The sequence below is a fragment of the Panthera onca genome, chromosome X (assembly GCF_046562875.1).
Source record: "Panthera onca isolate mPanOnc1 chromosome X, mPanOnc1 haplotype 2, whole genome shotgun sequence".
Lineage (NCBI taxonomy): Eukaryota > Metazoa > Chordata > Mammalia > Carnivora > Felidae > Panthera > Panthera onca.
Window position 1 is genome coordinate 20,072,412 of NC_138357.1, and position 20,647 is coordinate 20,093,058.

General features: G+C 40.9%; 1 protein-coding gene across 9 annotated transcripts in view; it reads left to right on the forward strand.

Moving 5' to 3' along the window:
- Positions 1 to 20,647, forward strand: part of MBNL3 (muscleblind like splicing regulator 3) — a 112,812-nt gene that overhangs the window by 59,738 nt on the left and 32,427 nt on the right. Inside the window, exon 1 of one of the 9 annotated variants that reach the window (XM_081792519.1) lies at positions 12,992 to 13,091. The exons of 6 other annotated variants lie outside the window; for them this stretch is intronic. In XM_081792519.1, the coding sequence (XP_081648645.1) occupies positions 13,065 to 13,091 (27 nt within the window). In that variant the 5' untranslated portion in view covers positions 12,992 to 13,064. Of the gene's footprint in view, positions 1 to 12,991; positions 13,092 to 18,015; positions 18,113 to 19,787; positions 20,107 to 20,647 lie in introns of those variants that run through there. 2 more of the 9 variants (XM_081792520.1, XM_081792518.1) reach the window with 2 other exon arrangements.

The following is a 20,647-nucleotide window of genomic DNA, read 5'->3' on the forward strand; positions in this document are numbered from 1 at the left end:
TTTAAGTAGAGAAGTGACATCATCTGCCTCTGTGAGATGAATTGGTAGAGCACAAGAGACTGGTAAGTGCTGGGGGCGGGGGGGTGGGATGGAGAGCGTCTTAGAAAGCTGGTGAAGTGTTGAAGATATGAAATGGTAAGAATCTGGAAGTTGTGGCAGCAGGAAGAGAAGGCCAGTGATGGAGTCGAGGCGTTGCTGAAGTCAACGTGGTTGATTAGGAGGGGGTCGACATTCTACTCCAGCTACTGCCATTGTGTTCACTTGAATAATTGGTTTCATTGATTTTGTTTTAAATGTTTATGTATTTTGAGAGAGAGAGTTTGTGCAATTGGGGGAGGGGCAGAGACAGAGAGGGTGTAAGAGAATCCCAAGCAGACTCCGTGCTGTTAGCGCAGAGCCCGACGCGGGGCTCAGACTCACGCACCATGAGATCATGAGCTGAGCTGAGATCGAGAGTCAGATGCTTAACTGACTGAGCCACCCAGGTGCCCCTGATTTCATGGAATTTTCAGTGAAGGTCTGCTGTACGTTTTTTGGTTTCACGTCCGATACCGTCTTGTTCACCACTGCATCTTTTGTGCATAGCACATGTGTAGCACACGTTGCAAGCTTGGAAAGTATTTGTTGAATGAAGCGTAACCTTGTTGAATCACTCTGAGAAAGGGAGAGTAAATATGGGCCCGCCTGCAAGGTGTCCTGTCACCTCTCCTTCTGCATCTGTACCTCCACCCCCCATTCAGTCTTTACTTAAACATGAATGAAAATTGTATACACCCATGTGCTGACTTTCTTCACGTAACCACATTTTAACCTAGATTTGATGGCTTACACATTGCTGATTTTTGAAATTTAATTTCATCCCTTCGCATTATAGAAATGTTCCTTGGCCAAACGCTGTTGGATGCTCTCCAAATGTTGCATTTTGAATGCTTTTACCCTATATATGGATTAAAAAAATTGCTGAGTGGCCACTGTTAGATATTATTGTACAGTAATTAGTGTGATAATCTAGTAATATTCAAGCATTATTTTTTTGCCTTAGAATGTTTGAAATAGAATTTTATACCAGATGGCTAGCTTGCAAACCAAAGTATTCTTGGAAGCATGATTAGTGCTAATAAGGTCATTCTGAGTCAAGTACAAGGTCATAATCTGCAGAAAAGGGTTTGGTGTAAAAGGCGACTGCCTAGTCCAATAAAAAAAATATGTTTGAAGCTTAATTAATAACTTACTCTGAATGTACAGTGATATTTTAAAAGTCCAAAGAGTTTGAGCATAGAAAGGCAAAGAAAACTGCTCATAGAGAGAGCCCATGCATGGACATGTTTAAATCAACTTAACTAGAGCCCTCAATAGCTAAAACTTAGTCCAAGTAATCGGCTTTGAAAAGAAATTGGAAAATAGTAAGAAATGGGACAATGATTTCAACATGTGTTTTTAAAAAGGTTCTCTATGAATAAACTGAGGGTTGATGGGGGGTGGGAGGGAGGGGAGGGTGGGTGATGGGCATCGAGGAGGGCACCTGTTGGGATGAGCACCGGGTGTCGTATGGAAACCAATTTGACAATACATTTCATATTAAAAAAAAGAAACAAATAAAGTAAAAAGGTTCTCTAGGCTTATGAGCGATCTCTTGGAGTCTGTGTGTGTAGTCAGCCCAGTCTCTTACACCTCCTCCATCTTGCTCTCCATTTCTGCATAGTGATATCTGTTTTTCAGAACAGAGACTGCTGTGGGTGCAATCATCAGCAATCAGGATATTCAGGTTTGGGCACCTATTTCCAAGCACAGGAAAGGTGCCTGGAATATTTTAGAAAAATGTTTCAACAACGAAGGAAACTTTAATAATTTTAAGTATTTAGCAGCATTCACCTGGTGTCATTAATATTTTGCAGTAACATCCGTAATTGTGACTTGCATATGTTAATGGACATCTGACAGCTAAAACAAAGCTAAGACTCATTTCTCCTCAGTTCTCAAGACCTCGCTCTAGTGGCACGTGACCTGTACTCCATGTTTGAGGTATTAGTGACAAAACATCATGTGACATTTACTCCATCTTTGAAGTATTAGTCCTAAAACATATTTAATCATATTTCCCTTGTTTCTCCCCAAATTTCCTATTCTCCCACCAGAGAAACACATGAGAAAAAATGACATTGCTTCCCAGAGACTGTAGAGAAGATAAGAGAAAGAAGGAAGGAAGGAAGGAAGGAAGCAAGGAAGGTAGGAAGGAAGGAAAGAAGGAAGGAAGGAAGGAAGGAAGGAAGGAAGGAAGGAAGGAAGGAAACTCAGAGACACCTATTGAGAAAGGCTTTTCATTCTGAAATATTTCAGCTCAATAATACTGTATTTGAAACAAAATCAGACTGAAGGTATAATGAATAAAATAATATACTAATGAAAAGGGGTAATACAGGAAGTGAGACACCCCAGAGAGCATTATTTGTGCTCTTTATCACACATGTGCTCTTTCCATGATAAACTCCTTGGCTTTCCTTGAAGCAAAAATGAAGAGCTGTGATTAACTGCAGCTCAGAGAAGTCTCATTCTCCCGACCAGACTTGCTCCTCCTTCTCAGTAGCACCGCTACTCAGTGCACGTTACTCACCTTTGATTTCTACCCCATGGCTTTTCTTTGATTTCTACTGCCATTATGTCAAGTGCCAGGGCCCCTCATGCCTCTGCAATCCCAGGAGGGACAAGATTTGTAAACTCCTTGTGGGCAGGATCCATGTCTTGTTCTTCTGTGTGCCTTCCATGGTACCCAGCAGTCTTTGTAGAGAGGTGCTTATTAACCAGTAGACTTTATTTCATCAGGCAGTGAGACCAACGCGGTTCAATCCATTTTCCTATTTACTGTGGTTGCCAGAAAGCTCAGAGCTGCATTTAGGGCCCAGCTGAAGCAATTAACCTGAGTCTAGAGTTTTGAAGTTTTTCACATCATCCTTCCTATCATCCCACCTTCCCCATTACATGGTATCATGCTTACTCTTTAGGGTTGTGATAATGATCTTATTGGAAATGTGTCTTTCTTGTGAGTTACTGCCAAGTCTTTGGGGAAGGATGTAGTTGCATAAGTAGTGAGAACACAAGGGAGCAAAAAAAGGGGCTAATTTTATGTCCAAATTTATGATTTGCAGCTCATTAAGCTATCTGGTTTTCATTTCGACGTGTTCATGCATTCTGGTCATTCTGGTATTGGAAACTGGAGGCCTCGGTTGGAAATAGGCTTCCAGCAATACTCAGAAGTAAACCAAGTGCTGCTGAGAGTACTCATCATACAGAAAAGGGAAAGTAACAAGTACTTGAACGTCCTTAGACGGGTGTTTATTTTCTTCCAGTGAAAAGGAGGGAAAGTGTTGCATGAGACATACTGTTTCCTTACCGAAACACTGCACGTACAACTGATGAGCTTTGTATTCGGTACTTGCTTTGAGGTTTGGGAGTCTATCAATACTTCGGCTTTTGATTATCCATGCTGAAATGCCATGGTTAGCATTGGGTAGTTTGCTTATTTGGATGTGAAAAGTATTTCGCTCCTTTGGGCTTTCTTTTTCCAGACGTCTTTTGGAGGGGGTCAGTGAGGAGCAGGGGTAATGTTTCCAAATGAGTGTGCTTTCTGCAGTGAGTAAAGGTACTTCTTTCTTGGAGAGCTGAGAAGAATTTACTAGAAAACTCTTTGTCGCTTACATTTGGGTACCTAGCAAACATTTAGAAAGACGCTCTGGGGAGGCTTGTAGAGCAAATGCAAGCAACATGAAACACACACCTTTAGAACTAATAGCACCACGTTGTAAACAGAAAATGAATGTTTTCTAAGAGTAATAGAATACGATTTCAAAAGCCCAGTCTTTTTACTCCATGACTCAGACTGGCCTTCTTTTTGTTTATTTTATTTTGTTTCTAAGTAATCTATACACCCAATGTGAGGCTCAAACTCATAACCCTGACTGAGATCAAGAGTCACACAGTCTACGGACTGAGCCATAGTGACTTTTTTAATACCTCAAAAGCTCTGTTGTAGGTGTCGCTAGCTGCCACAAGTGGACTTTGTTGTATATGCAGCAAGTATGGGGGACTTGCTTATATATATAAAAAGGACATACATTGTAAGGGCAAGAAAGTTTTCCCTTCTTCCCTTCTAGGTTCTTTGGCTGGTGTAAGAATGAGTTGATATGAGACAGATTAACACGAGAAAAACAAACAAAGTTCAATAACGTGTGTTCCTCCTGTATACATGGGAGAGACCCAGGAAAACTGAGTAACTCCCTGAAGTGGCCTTAAGTACTATGTTTACCTAATGACCAAAGGAGATGTGGCGGTGGGGAGATGACCAAGAAAATCACAAGAAGCAAGGGTGCGATTGTTATGCAGATCGAAATCTCTACAGACTGAGTCATCCTCCTCTTCTGGGTACAGCCAGGAGGACACCCTCACAGATAGTGCAAATGTCAGTGTCCCGTACAAAAGGGCAACTTCTACCCAGTTTTCAGAGCTTCACCTGTGTCTGCTGTTTCTTCAAAATAAGCAGCTTAAAATAATCAATACGCTGGGGTGCCTGGGTGGCTCAGTCAGTTGAGCATCCAACTCTTGACTTTAGCTCAGATCATGATCCCAGGAGTGTGGGATCGAGCCCTGAGTCAGGCTCCATGCTAAGTGTGGAGCCTGATGAACATTCTCTCTCTCCCTCTGCCCCTCTCCCCGGCTCACACACACTCTCTCTCTCTCTCCCCCCGTCTAAAAACTAATAATAATAATCATTTTCATCAATATGCCAAAGAGGCATAATTTGGCATGGCAAAATCTGCTCCCCTTCAATATGTGCCTCTATATACGCCTCTATATAATGTACATCATATATTTACTAGTTCTTTACAATAGAAATATATATATATATATATATATATATATATATATCACATATTCAAACATGTTTCACATTTATATGAGTCAGTCTTGGCTTCAAAGAGGTCGGTTTATTGAGAAGCAAAATAAGAAAACTGAAAAATTAGCTCAAACATGTATAAACAGTTTTGTAACAATGTTCAATTTTATAATTTACTAATTTATATAAATAATATTCAAAATCCCATTGATCAATTACTTGCTAGTACTTTAGGTACCCTTTACCATCTTCTCTTGTAATCTATTATTTGTTTTGCTTTATCCTCCTAACTTACCAGGAAAAAATGACTTGCCTGATTCCTTTTGATCATTTCAACATACGTTATAAATAAAATATAACAGCAGTTGTGGCAATGTCAAAAATTAACAAGTGCCAACCAAAAAGTGTGATCCCCCCCATTTTTCGTACAATAGAAATTACTTTGAGCGTTTTATTCATTAAGATTCTAAAGTGAATTTGTGTTCTGTGAGATCTTAAAGTAAGAAGCCTGTGATGGTAGGAAAGCCTCTCTTGACTAGATAAACTGGTCTCCCAAGTAGGCACTGGCTTATGGCCAGTCGAAAAGGGAGCAATAACTTTTCTTGTTTCAGTTATTTACAAGCATAAAATTAAAGCCTGAATTTTTTCTTTTTCCTCTGGTCTTTCACCTGCCATACCCTTGAGCACTGAGCGTGGGAGTAGCAACTGTTTCACAATGTCCGGTTCTGAGAAGACAACCGTCCTTGGATTTTTAACATTGTGTATAAATTCCAGCAGCAGGCACATGAAAACTTCTATGACTCACATAATCAAGGATTACTCATACAGTAATGCCGTACCTTTTGTGCAGAAGTGGAATGGTAAAGCATAGTTTTTAAGCTATTGTTTTGTTTTGTTTGTTTGTTTGTTTGTTTTTAAGAGAGAGAGAGAGAAAGAGAGAGAGAGAGAGAGAGAGAGAGAGAGAGTCTCAAGCAGGCTTCACGCTCAGCATGGAGGTCAAAGTGGGGATTGATCCCACAACTCTGGATTCATGATCTGAGCCAAAATCAGTTGTGTTAGATGCTCAACCAACTGAGCCACCCAGGTGCCCCTGTCATATTTTTCATACATAATTCACAGTAACAATTTTCGTTCTGTTGTAAAGAATAAAGAAAAATCACTCATATTTTTTTTTACACTTTGTACTGATTTTATTTCCAAAGCATATGAAATTTCATCTTCTTCCTTTATTCTCTCAGAGTACCTATGAGGTATACAAGGGCAGGAATTATTCCTAGCCAAACTGATTACCATAACTGGAAAATAATTTAGCCGTGATCTAATGATAAGTAGAATCCAGGGCATTTAAATCCCAGGTTAGAACACTTGCTGATAAAATACTGCTTTCATCTTAAAATTTAGATTTATTACTGCCTTGTCTAGGAACAGATGCATTCAAAGTCAAATGTATGAATAGCCTGTGACCTGATTCCAGATAGTTGATTCATTTCAACACTGGATTTGTTACCCTTATTATTTACCCTATCATACTGTCTTTAAAAATATAAGTACACTTTTGGAGTCTGCATGCTCCATTGTTTTTTGTCTCTTATTATGAGATCCAGGTTCCCTAGTTTCACCAGCAAATACCTGCAATGCTTTGTCTTTTACATTTTTTTTTTTTTTGATGTTTATTTTTGAGAGAGAGACAGTGCAAAGGGGGGAGGGGCAGAGAGAGAGGGAGACAGAATCTGAAGCAGGCTCCAGGCTCTGAGCTGTCAGCACAGAGCCCGATGCAATGCTCGAACCCACAGACCAGGGGATCATGACCTGAGCCGAAATCAAGAGTCGGACGCTTAACACACTGAGCCACCCAGGTGCCCCCATTCCCTACTCATTTAAATCAAATCGCCACTAAAACCGAGCTTTGGGCGGTGCAGACTTTTGTGAGGTGGTGTGGGTAGTGTATGTATGTAAATGTAAATCATTTGCCTGTGCTTTTGGTGGAATGAAATGCTTCCGAAGAACACTTTGGTACTACTTTGTGATAAGGTTGATCTTTTGTCATTGTGTCGACATTTTCTCTGCTCTGTGATAGTGTGCAACCTACAGCACTCAGACTTTTGTGGTCTGAGTCAACCTGCTTCTAAATAGCACTACTGTGCTTATCAAAGATTCTTCTTTTAAGGTGGTGAGAATAGTCACAAAATGCACCTGAGCAACTCTTTCGCTTAGCCCACTTCCATCCATTCTGTGTCCTTAGGCTTTTGCTGGACCATCGCTTTGCTCAGGCTGTGGTCATTTGTGCATAAGCTCCCTTAACCCAACTCCTGATGATGTGACACTGCTTCCCCCAGATCAACTGGAAAAATCCTATCGGGCAAACCTTTACCAAAAAATCAGTGCTAAGAGAGGACGTGTTTGTACTAATTGCTCTGCTTTGTTAAGGAGGGAAGACTTAATAATGCATATAAAGCACTTTGGACGGTGCCCAGCACACGGCAAACACACAATGAAGTTAGCCATGATTATTCAGGTGAACATGGTGTAAAAAAAAACCTTTGGACACTCAGTTACCTTATCTTATTCATTTCTAAGTTACTCAAGATCCCTAGGTACTGAACAAAACATCCCACTGCCATACATTTATCTATTAAATCAGTTCTGGACATGCCTCACAGCCAGTTGATGTGCAATCTTTGTTGAAATCTTAGAGGGAAAATAGTGGCCCGGACAGCAGAAATATTTGAACTAGCTCATTCCTCAGCTTAACACATGCCGAAGGACCGCAAGGCGATACTGTACTGGTTAAGTATGCGAGCTCCAGACCCAGAGCACCTCGGTTCAAATCCTAGGTCGGCTACATTTGTGCTGTCACTTTGTGCCTGTTTCTTCACCTCACTGTGCCTCAGTTCCTCGGTTAAACACTGACCCAGGGTTATTGTGCAGATTAAATACCCTTTGAACAGTGTCTGGCACATGGTAAATACACGGTAAAGTCAGCTGTTGCTCAGGTGGACGTGGTGTGAAAAGTGTTCTGTAAATCCCTCCAGTGGATGTGTCATTATGACTACTTTCAAGATATTAATGGAAACTATGATTTTACGGGGCCTCAACCTGGTTTCCAAAAGTGTGCCTACCATTGTCCCATGCCAAGTGACATGCGCTAAAACTGTATATACAGTTATTCTCCAGCACCCTCATAGATGGTCAGAATTAGTTCACATATGAAAGGTCATTTGACTTATATACTAGAGTCTAGTATATAAAGTCAATGTAGGGACACCTGGGTGGCTCAGTTAGTTAAGCGTCTGACTTTGGCTCAGGTCATGATCTCATGGTTCGTGAGTTCAAGCCCCGCCTTGGGCTCTATGCTCACAGCTCAGAGCTTGGAGCCTGCTTCGGGTTCTGTGTCTCCTTCTCCTTTCTCTCTGCCCTTCCCCCACTGGTGCTGTCTGGCTGTCAAAAATAAACATTAAAAAAATCTTGTTTAATATTAAAAGAAAATAAAGTCGATGTAAAACCTGAAACAAAATAAAGCCAATTACACGCTCCAGTTTTGTTTAGTGGAAAAACAAATGTAAAGGATTGGCAGACTGATGTTTTCTACTACCTACTTTATTTCACTGCATCACTTTCTTTTTTAAATTTTTTTTTTCAACGTTTTTTATTTATTTTTGGGACAGAGAGAGACAGAGCATGAACGGGGGAGGGTCAGAGAGAGAGGGAGACACAGAATCGGAAACAGGCTCCAGGCTCCGAGCCATCAGCCCAGAGCCTGACGCAGGGCTCGAACTCACGGACCGCGAGATCGTGACCTGGCTGAAGTCGGACGCTTAACCGACTGCGCCACCCAGGCGCCCCTCACTGCATCACTTTCTGAAATATTTTTCTAGAATGGAATTTGATTTACCTTGTAAGAGAGACACATAAACTGAAGTTTTACTATTTTTTTTTCCAGAAAGACATGTTTTCTGAAGTTTTCTAATTTTATTCTGATTTTCGGGGAAGGCACAATGAAGCTAGAGTAGATTTGTTTTATTTTTCCAGTAATTGAAAGGCACTGGCTAGACTCTCACCAGGATTCTACTAACCTTTTTGTGCTTCATATAGAGGGTACAGGCTTACAAGTATACTATTCCCCACCACCTCCCACCCCCGAGGAACTCGTGGTCCAGCTGCTTAAACTGACTCGAAGAGTACAATTAATAGATTTCAAAACTAATTACCTTTTGCTGTTCTTTGCTTTATTTTTGTCCTTGTTTTAGATTTGGGGATGGGCATTCTTTGGCAGAGATCATATTTCAACTTCTCCTGAGTAAGGATTAGGAGACATTTACGGTTGAGGGATTGATTTATTTTAAAACATAAAACCTCCACTTATCATTTTATCTTCTTTAAACTAACCCTTGTTTGGTTCTTTAAATACTAGGAAGTTTCTTCATCATCATCAAATATTAACTCCTCACTGAAAGCAGAAGGCGAGCTTAACAAGGTTGCTATATTTACTAAGGTAGAGCGACTCACTTTAAAACCTATATTTTTAAAAGCGTAATCTCAGTAGTTTCATGTGGAACTTTCTCAATTCTGTTCACATCTCTGACACACATTTTAGAATGAAGCTTCCTATACTTGGTAGATATTCAGGCCACGCAGAATAGATCTTTATTTAGAAAAGAGAAAGCGTTTGTATCAGTGAAATTGCTTGTTTTTATGTCTGCAGAACAAAACCAAACAGGAAGTTAGCCTGATTTTCAGATACTTTAAAAAATAATAATAATCACTTGGTCAAAAATGCCACTCGATTTAAATACACAGTGTGCATTTAGAGTTTGGAGTTTTCTTGGGGGATTTGTCTAAAATGCCTACAGTTTTAATAACAAGTTAGCACAGAGTTTTCATTAAGACTTTTGGCGATAAAAATATATTACCATTAACAAAATGCAAGTTCAGTCCATGCCTCAAAGTATTTCAATGGCAGTGCATATGCCACTAAGTAAGACTTCCTGCTTGGAAATTACATCTTCGGTATTAGTCTGGTGTTTGGGTAGGTGTGTGAGGAAAACGCTTACTTCAAGTGGATACATTTGGCTCTGTTTGGGGATTGAAACGCGGTCTCACATGTGTGAATTTAGCAAGCGCCCATGAACAACCATTTTGATATCATGCTTTTAAATGTCTTCATTTGAAAAAGGACTTATGTTTAGCAAAAGAGGGACTGATTTTCATCTTTGTGCCTGTAATTTCAAAATCCAAAAGTAAATAACCATATGTGCCCTTTGCCTAACCTCTGGGTGGAGGGATCTGTCGCTGGCTGGAGAGATGTAATTATTTAATGTATTCTTAGCACCATACTGAGGCCCGCAAAGATAAATTGTTTAAATCTGAACAATAATCACGGCCTTTCCCATTTTATACTCACCTTAGAAGTTTGCGACCTATTTGAAACTTTCCTTCTTCAAAACTTTCGTTTTACTCAGGGTCAGGAAACTTGATTTTGCCAAGTGGAAACCCCAAGGTTTAAGTTTAGTACAAAACAAAGACCCTTAGTAATCAAGGGGATTGCCAAACACCTTCTTACTTCCCAAGTTTTAGTGCAGTTAAAACTCACTTGAGACCCTTAAGTTTAGGTCATGGAAAACCTAAGGTAACTGGCATGGTTCCAAGGGACAGAAGACATAGTATAGGGAGAGCCCGTTAGAGAAGTCTTGAAGCTGCCTGCCTGAAGCATTCAAGGAAAAGAAAGAAATCCGGGAAGATGATCGTGGGGTGTTTCTTTGTAGCAATCGTAGGGAAAAATCGCCATCTTGTTAGCTTTTGGGAGATCCAGGATAGGCAAAAATGTTAAATGTCATTTCAACAGGACATCAAATTCTTTGTACTTCAACTATATTTTTCTATTTCGGGGAGAAATAGAAGTGGAAAAGTGTGAAGGAAAAACTAACTGGATCTGTCAAATGCCAGGGGACTTGGTTTGAGCTCTGGTAGGAGGGAGTCAGTATGTTCATAAGGACAGTCTAATGAGACATGTATGGCAAAAGGTGTCTTATGAGAAAAAGAGCCATGGTTTCTGTGATGAACTATGCTGGGATCGCAGGTTTCTTTACCGGAGGACATATGAGAGAGAACCTTTTCTTTCTTTCTTTCTTTCTTTCTTTCTTTCTTTTCTTTTCTTTTCTTTTCTTTCTTTCTTTCTTTCTTTTCTTCTTTCTTTCTTTTTCTTTTCTTTCTTCTTTCTTTTTTCTTTCTTTTTTCTTTTCTTTCTTCTTTTCTTTCTTTCTTTTCTCTTTCTTTTCTTTCTTTTTTCTTTCTTTCCCTACTACCACCAAGACAAGAGAGAACCTTTAATATGCGCGGTCTCCAAGAGAGGAATATAGTATACCACTCTTACAACAAGTAAACCAGGGAACTCAGCTTCTGAGGCTCCCCTCTTGGAATTAGCAATCTGTGGTCCACACTCTGTCAGATGCTTTCCAGCTTTACTCTTTCCTGTTTCCCTAACCTGTTGCGCTATAACCATATAAACTTCCCTAGTGTGGTACAATTTCATTCTTTCTGACCTTAGGAATTCTGAATCTTTGATAATTCCAACAAAGGCATCTGCATACTTTTTTTTAATGTTGAAGACATATTTGCTTTTATTCTTTTAATTTTTCCATTCTTATTTCTGTTGCACTTATGGAATGTAAATGTTTTGGAATACACAGTGCAAATTAAAAAACAGTTTTGTTTCAAAAGAGCTTGCTAATAAAGTTATAGGAAAAATATGAAAACACTTAATGAAGTTTATGAAATACTGGAATTTGGGGGTCAGAAATCAGTCAGATGAGCAGTCCCTTGCCAGGCTTTGCTCTGGGACTCGAACGCACATAAAACATGCCTTCTGCCCTCAGAGAGTTAAAAAAAATTTTTTTTTTAAGTTTATTTGTTTTTGAGAGACAGGGGGCAGGGGAGGGGCAGAGAGAGGGAGACACAGAATTCAAAGCAGGCTCCAGGCTCTGAGCTGTCAGTGCAGAGCCTGACACGGGGCTCGAACCCACGAACTGTGAGATCACGTCCTAGAGTTGAAGTCAGACGCTCAACTGACTGAGCCACCCAGGCACCTTGCCCTCAGAGAGTTTATGGACTAGTGACTGATCCTTACACCAGAGATTGTTGTATTCTTACTAGGGATCACAGTATTCAAAGTGTGGTCCAAGGACTCTAGGGAGTCACTGAAACCCTTTCTGGAGTCTTAGAGACCAAAACTGTTCTCATGGTTATATTAAGACCTCATTTGCTAGTTTCACTTCCATTCTCTCAAGAGTGGAGTTTTCCAGGGAGGACATGATAAGTGATGTTGCAACAATTGAATGCAAAAACAGGCATGAGAGGAGTCTGCATTGCTAATGAATAAAAAATAAATTCAGGACCATGTCTAGTAACTGATTCCTAAATGTTCCCAATTACCACTTTTGTAATATACATGCTCTTTGTAAGGTGGGGCCATTACGGATTGCCATTTTTCCTGACTATATTGTTGTGTTCATTAGAATTAACTATGCCCTTTTACCTCTCCCAGTCTTTTAATATGAGTAATCAAGGGTTGGCTGAAAAAAACCATCTATGCAAATAACGGCTATTCATGCCATTAGTTTGCATGCTTCGAATACGTATCTGCATAGATCTAATGTGTGCGTAGCGAAATGTGATGCTTAAGCCGTCATTTTCCCCAGCTTTAATGGATGACTTTTGCTTGAATTTGAGTATTCCACAGACAAGGCTGAAGACCAAAAAAAAAAAAAAGTTAACCCACTCTCGTCACCCCTCCCACACACAAATAAAACCTTACAAACATAAAAGCCTCATCTTCCTGTGATAATTTATATGTTCCAAAAATGTGTATAAATTCAGAATCGGGAGCTAAGTATGGTGGTCACTGACCATGCCCCTCTTGATCCTAACCTAAAGGAGGAGCCCCAGGCAGGCACAAAGTCATTTGAATATACTGTTGCGCCACTGTGGGTGGGAAAGTAGAGCGACTGACAGGTAAGGAGCTGTGTGAAGCTTTTGGTGGGAGGAGCCATGGATTAAAAAATTGCTTTCTCCAACAGCCAACTTCCTTAAATTCCTTGCAGCTGGTCAGGTAAGCTGGGACTGAGAGGGCCTCTGCTTTGCTTGGGGCAACTGAAGGCCCGGTAGAGCCTGGGCTGCTTCCATGGAGGGAAATCCTTATGTCCTTAAGGTAAAGGGGGTAAAATGGGTTTTTGGGGATTTGACTTTATTTAGCTCAACTCACCAGGGTAGAAGAATGGATAGGGGGAGGGTTGCCAGATAATATATTAAAGGGAGAGCATATTTATACTAAAAAAAATTGTTCATTGTTTATCTGAAATTCAGATTCGATTGGGCGTTCTCTATTTCCATTTGATAAATCTGGCAACCCTTAATGGGGTTCTAGGCAGAAGCCCTAGCTGGGGAAGAGAGGGTGAAAGGAAGCCACTGGGGTCCTCTTTGTCCTGGGGGTGTATCACTATGGTAGGTGACTACGTGGGGTGTCTAAAAAAGGGAGGGACAGCAACCCTAACAGCCTGAGATTTGGCCATGGGCCGAGACAGACCTTCCTTCATGTTGTTTCGTAACAAAGCCTATGTTGCATGACTTCATATGTGTTTTGTTTCTTGGAGTAACAAATTGAACGTCATGATGTCTTCTTTCCTTTTTTCTGCATTTTAATGATATTTTACGTCGCAGCCCTCGAACTACTTCAAAGACAGCTTCCATGAATAGTTAGCATGAGAAATGCCTTCTGACTTCTGGTAATTTGGTACCAGTGTGCTTTCATTGTCTTTGGGATTTGATTTGATTCTGGTTTAGCTGTTTTGTAAACAGAGGGGGGTGCATTCTTGAGGAGCTTATTATTGAACAGATACTCCGTTAATGTTTTTCTAACGCAACTGAAGGTATTTGATTAGACCAGGGCGGGAGACCGAGGAGAGGGCAGGAAGCAGATTTGAGGTATGGGTGAGGCAGGCTTGGTTTCACTGCGAACAGCCACTGTGATTTTTAGCGTTATTTTCTCCTCAAAAAATTTCACAGAAAAATTTGAGCTCGTGATTATTCGAAAATAAACGCTTAACGTGAACGCACCTGAACGGGGGGTCTTGAAGTGTAGCGGGTATGTTTTTCTTGTAAGAAGGCAGCGTATGCAATCGCTATCCACAAGAAGGCCCCATGTATTCCACCTTTGTCTAAGTGGCTTCAGGGAATTTGACTTCCAGCTTGTTCAGAGACATGTGGGGTGGGGTGCCGATTAAATATAAGTCTGCTGTGGGTTCTTTATTTGGCTCTGTGGGGTCCCACGTCCTGGGGGTTCTTGTGGCTACACACCCCTGGAATTAGACCAGGGTTTGTGTCTGTGTGCCTCATGGGTTCCCGAGACTTCTGGTTCAGTTGCACTGAATTACCAGAATTTTTCAGCCATGGTGGTCACAGACAGCCCAGAGTATATATTCAGAGCAAAAAAAAAAGGGGGGGGGGATGGTATAAATTAGCCATTTTCTGACCTGAATAGAAGAATAGCCAATCATTTGGGACAGACAACCAGGAACAGCCAAATTCATATGTTGGCTGCTGATCCCTTCTTGGAGGAAGAAGGAAGAGCTTAATGGAAGGAAATATAGCAAGAGCAGCGATTAGGCTTCTGAGGCCTACTTAGTGTTATTCCCTACAAAGTCATTCTCACAAAATTTATTCACTCATTCGGCAAACTTACGGAGTGGCCACTATTCATCATGCACAGAACATCCCTGGAGGTTCAAAGATGAAGAAGATATACTTCTACCTTTAGATAAGCTCAAAGTCTAATGGGGAGATAGGCATGCAAACAATTTATCGATGTACACAGTGATAAGTGCTATGATAAAACTGTGAGTACAAGGGGCAGTTGTTGGAACAAAAGAGGGGGGAGGCAAAGGTGAGTGGGGGTGGGAAATGAGTCCAGGCAAATTTTTACAGAGGAAGAGTCTTTTGAACTGAAAATCCATATTGGGTAGTGAGAGCCTGGGAACTTGGCTCCTGTCCTTCCTGAGTTGCTTGTTAATTAGGACAAGCCACCTCACTGCTTTGGCCTTTACTTTCTCAAGAAGATAAAGGCCCACGAGATGTTCTGAAAAATCTGGGTCAGCCCTCAATGTTACAGTCTGGTAAGCACGTTTATCTTAGTGGACTCTTTCAGAACAAGCAGTAATCATTGAGCCTACTCCCTTCATCTTTTGGAGGTCACGATTGGAAAGCTTTCTTGAGGCAGATAGTCAAGAGAATTCTTCTGCCCTCCTCCCAGCCTCTTACTTATTCAGACGTGGTGTCTGCTTAAGCACCAAAGTCATTGCCCTGTGTATGTGTAAATGGGATCAAGAAAGCTGAGTTCGGTAGCATAAGGAAACGAGATACAGTGCTGACTGCAGTGGGGGGGTGGTGCTTGGGTGGCCGTCTCCATGGGGGTCTGTGTTCAGCCTCATTAATCTTGCCTTCGATATTTTCAGGAAATGACTTATTAAAGACTTTTTGTAGAAAAGATTTCTCATCCGCATCCCAAATTTAAATTAAAAGCTGGATGTAAGATTTAAGGATGCTCTTTATGCCTATTTATCAATGTTCATAGATGGTATAATATTGGAGGAGAAAATGATGCAAATTATATCCATTTTTAGAAAGAAGGAACCCAAAGAGGGAGAAAGTGAACAGTTAGCCACTATTAGTAAGCTGACATCCGGCTAATACTCAGTTTATGTTGATGTCCCCCCACTTTTTGCTCTTTTAGATGGTTCCTAGCCTTTAATAGGTCTTGATGGTCGTAGGGGCCAGGCAACCCTGGACATGTGGTCTGTAATTCTCAAATAACCATTACTTCCTCTGAGAGGCCATGTCCATGCACGTAAGTATGTTTCAGTGGGGCACTGATCAATAGGGTTTTTCATTTAACACAGGATCATTAAAATGAAATACCATATTTTTTTTCATCGAACAAGTCATCTGCTTGTTGCCACTTTAACTCTTCATAGTCTAACAGAGGTGTGAGGTGTCTTTGAAAAGTAATCCAGTTATCATTGTATTTGAGGGGAGGTTTTTTCCGCCACAATACCAAATGTATTTGAAGAAGCCCATCATTCTGCAAACAGCTGTTTCTGTTAAGATACTGTGACTGACAAAGGGTAATTTTCAGCTTCCTAGGGTCCTTTTCTTATTCTGATGGATGGTGGAGCTTTCTCTTCGAAACATGAAAAAGTACACTTCACAGGGTTTTTCTACCACCAAGTGCCTGGGAAATCTTGGATCTGACAGACTCACTCTCATAACTCCCAAGACTTAGGTGGGATTTGAATCTCTACAATGCTACTTTTCTCTTCTCCGTCAAAGGCTTTGTACTCATTTGTCAAAAGCCTGAAGGTAGGAAAAAGGAAATAGATTGAATTGTGGAGGTTTTATACATGCTCTGCAACTTTTTCCTTTGTCATCAGCTTTTTGAGGCAGATGCATTTCAGAAATTTCACTGGCCATTTTCTCCCCCTGCTGCTTTTTGGGTGCAATTTCAAAGTGAGTAGATGGGAAGGGGGGACTGGAAGATTCATGGGTGTAGTAGCACATCCTTCAGCAGAGAACCACTTTCCTATGGGATCACTTTGCTGTTTTCTTAACTCAGTAACATAGTGAACGACCAGATGAGAATGATTTGTTTTTAAGGCCAAAGGAAATGGAAAAGAAGTGAAATTCAGGCAAGCATCAATGAACTTATGTGCTAATCTCTGCAATGCTTCTTTAATTTTCCATGTATATTTGGGAAGGGAGAGAGAGAGTTCTTTGTCTTCACTGGCCTTAGCTGCTGTTTCAGGTAGTGCCAGCTCTACTGGTGGATGGCAACTGTCACAAGGACAAGACTTGTAGAGTCCTTTATGACATGGTCTGCTTCTTTGCACTGAGGCCATGGCAACTCTGAACATGTGGGTCTAGAAAGAGGGCTTGGGACACCATTAACTCAGCTTGGGAAACCTGAGGGGTGATTTTTTTCAGACCAAGATAGTGTCTGGGCTGTTACAGACCCAGTGTGATAGGATATCTTGTCATCCATTCAGAGTGCTTAGCTGGTCTAAAGAAAACACTGGAACGTTTCTAGTCCCTAGTCATTGGTTTTCCAAAGGCCAAGAACAATAGGTCATTACAGACTGTGCTGGGTCATCCCTCCCCTGCCTCCACCCCAACCCATCCCAACATGTTTACCAAAGCCTTAATCCCCTACGAGGACCAAAAGCAAATGTTAGCAAATGCCAAAAACAAAGTGTATCCCCTCCCCCCGCTCTCAACTCCAATTAAAGTATTTTGGCCTATAATTAAGTTTGGGCCTCTTGAAGAATGAATACTATACAGCGGAGATTTGTTACCACCAAATGTTGTGCCTATAAATATGTCATTCTGAGTTCCAGAGTTGTTTTGAAAAAACTTAAGGGGCTTGGTTTTCTTTTGAAATGTTGTGTTCCACAGATAACGTTGATATTACATTATTTGGTCTCGTCATCTATTGTTTGGATAGAAAATGCAGATTTTTTGGTCTTTTATAAGCCTTCTTTAACGTAAGCGGCAGTCTCTGGTAAGGTAGTATTGCTGTACATTTGCATTGTTATAGAATTAAATTATGGACTCTGCCATTCAAAACAGAATGCTTTATAAATCAAGTAAAATCTCATAACTAAGATGAATAAGTATTTTTAAGTCTTATGCTGCCTCATGTTCCATACTTTAGTTTTAGAGCCCAAGTTGATGTAATTATTAAAGTGTGATTCTTTTTTCTTTTTCTGTTTCTGTGTACTGTTTTTGCTCCGTCCAAATGTCATTAGTTTTCCAAGACGAGGCTTAAGAAAAGTTATTATATGTAAGGGACAGTAATCTCAAAGCACAAAGGCAGGCAGTAATTCTCTATCTGTAGATTGCCAGGAAAGGTGCCAAATACACGGTGTTCTCTCTCTGCCTGGCTTCCTCCCCCCCTCTCTCTGATTGCATTCAGTGTAAACGATGTTAAAACTCTAAATTGTAACAATGGTAAGATCCTAATGTATTCCTTTTCTTTTTATTGTTTAAACGGATCTACTGTTTGGAACTCCCAAATATAAGAGACGGCCCTCCTTATAAAGCTGTCTCAGGAAGGGGTTACAAACTGTGTTCTGTGCAGACGTCTATGGTTGTGTTTGCCACTCATCTGGAAAAGCTGTCAAGGTGGGTTTGCAATTCCAAGGCGATCCTGCTCAGCCTGGGAATTGGAGCGGTGGTCCTAAATGGGACTATGCGGGAAGAGGAAACCTAGTCTATGGAGAAGGAAGGTCGGGAGTAAGTTCTTTAGATCTGGTTAGGGGGCGGGATCTCCAAATGCAGCTGTGGTTAGTGATGAGGAAGGACTGAAACTCAGAAGAGTGAGCAGAGATAGGTATGGAGATTTACAATCTGAGCCAGTGTGGTGATAGATGAAACTTGACAAGAACTTCATTTCTCCAGAGAAAGAGATTAGAGAGGAGAGCAGAGGATTTAGGACTGAACCTTGGGGAACTCTTAATGTTAGGGTGTGGGAGGAGGAAAAGAGACCCCGAAGTGTAAACTAGCATATGCTTGGCTGTGGAAGCCACCAAGCATCCCTGCTTCCCGCGGGGCTGTTAACTCGGAGCCAGAGGATCTCGGTTATACTGGGTGGAGGGTGGAGAATCTGGAGGCTGAAATCCTTGTGACTTTGCTTTGGTGCAGATTGTGGTAGGTGTAAAATGAAGCTGTATGTTTTTCTCGTAGGAGGCACACAAATGGCGGGGGGGAACCCACTATTATTGTGGTTTTAAGCACACGTAAGGATTCCTAAGCTACTTTTATGAAATCAGAAAACTCTTAGTACCAACAAATTCTTCCTTTTCCAGGATATGCAGAGGAATGTGAAGGTACATTGAAATTAAGATATTATTTGATTTTATAAATCATTTAATTTGGTCGCAAATAAATTGATCATCGGAAGAAACGAAAGGACAAAGCTGACAGAAAACAATAGTGGCTCCTGTAATTTCTCAAGCTATGTGTTAAGTTATACTCAGCTTCTTGCCAGAAGGAAAATGATAGAGCCCCTTTGTGGCTGTGATCTGGTATTTAAAAGGGCTGTTGCAGTGCATCTGGCTTTGCATTAAATGTGGCTCTTTAAAGTTGAATCTCACACCTCGATTCCCAGTGAAATTCTAGGAATGCTTTAGTGACGAGATAACTAAATACGGAGAAGTGATTGTGGACACCATTTAGTCATGTTAAGTAAGGAAAATTCATAGCATGTGCTAAAAACACTCCGTGAACTAGGACGCCTGGGTGGCTCAGTTGGTTGAGCGTCCGACTTAGGTTCAGGTCATCTTCTCACGGTTCGTGAGTTCCAGCCCCCGCATGAGGCTCTGTTGACAGCTTGGAACCTGGAGCCTGGTTCAGATTCTGAGTCTCCCTCGCTCTCTGCCCCTCCCCCCGCTTGCACTGTCTCTCTCCCTCTCCCATCCTCCCTCCCTCTCTCTCTCTCTCTCTCAAAAATGAATAAACAGTAAAAAAAAAAAACAAAAAACAAAAAACAAAAAAAAAACACGCAGTGAACTAACCCATTTCTCCTGTGGATTCAGGCAGCCTAGCAGGTTGCACTCTCGGGTCCAAAAAAATAAATAAATTTTTAAAAGCTGCCTTTTTTTTCTCCACCCCTCTCTCCAATAAGCTCATGCACTGTAAAAAAAAAAAAAAAAATTTAGCATCTGTGGGAAAAAGAATTGCTGACATTTGTGCTTGTCTTAAAAGGATTATAGTGGACCTGGTAATGCAATTGAGAGGATCACTAGCATCTTTGTATAGTGCTCACGAGTTAAACAAATACAACAACAGATCACTTTTGATGATGTGATAAATCCCTGTCCAGTGACGTCCTTTGCTGTCACATAGTAGACACCATAATTAGCAGCCAGGTCAGCATTTCGGCAACACCAAAGGCATATTTGATTGCCCAGGACTGACATCTTATCCTGTCTGGAAGTGCTTAAACACATCAATAAAACTTTGAAAGAGCTGAGACTCCAAAATACACTTTGGTCTCATTTACCCAAGTGATCCAGGACCATTGCTTCTGGAACCTGAAGAACAACATGAGTGCCAGATGTAGAGATTTCTTCTTTGATGAACACAACGTCGGGGGATTTCAGGATGGTTCTCACATGGTATGGATTCAGGAAAAAGAACTTTAGAGCCCAAATTGTCCAGAATAGTGGATCGAAAATGTGTAAGGTATATTTATGTGTATGTGGTTATCTAACATTCTCCCTCCATTTTCTTGATTGCTTGTAGATGTAGATCCAAATCCGGAATCTTAATTAATTTCACAGGCATGATTTTACATCTCACATCAGGAAATTTTTATTTAAAATGTTATTAAATTTTGTCCTGTTGTGATGGTATCACAGTATTCCTAATATTTCATGTTTTCCACATAATTTGATGCATATCAAAGTAGGGCAGAGCAAAGTGCCTACGAGAACGAGTTCTGGCATCAGCCTCCCTGGGTTTTAGTTCCGGTTGTGTCACGTTTTTAATTGTGTGCATTTCTCTTGGTTTCCTCATCTCAAAGGTGAAGGTTACAAGGGTATCCATCTTAGAGGGTTGGTTTAAAGCCTAAATGAGCCAATGGATGTAAAACCCTCCTTACCGGACTCCTCCACTCACAGCTTGGAGCTGCATAAACTTGGTAGTTTGTTGCCAGCT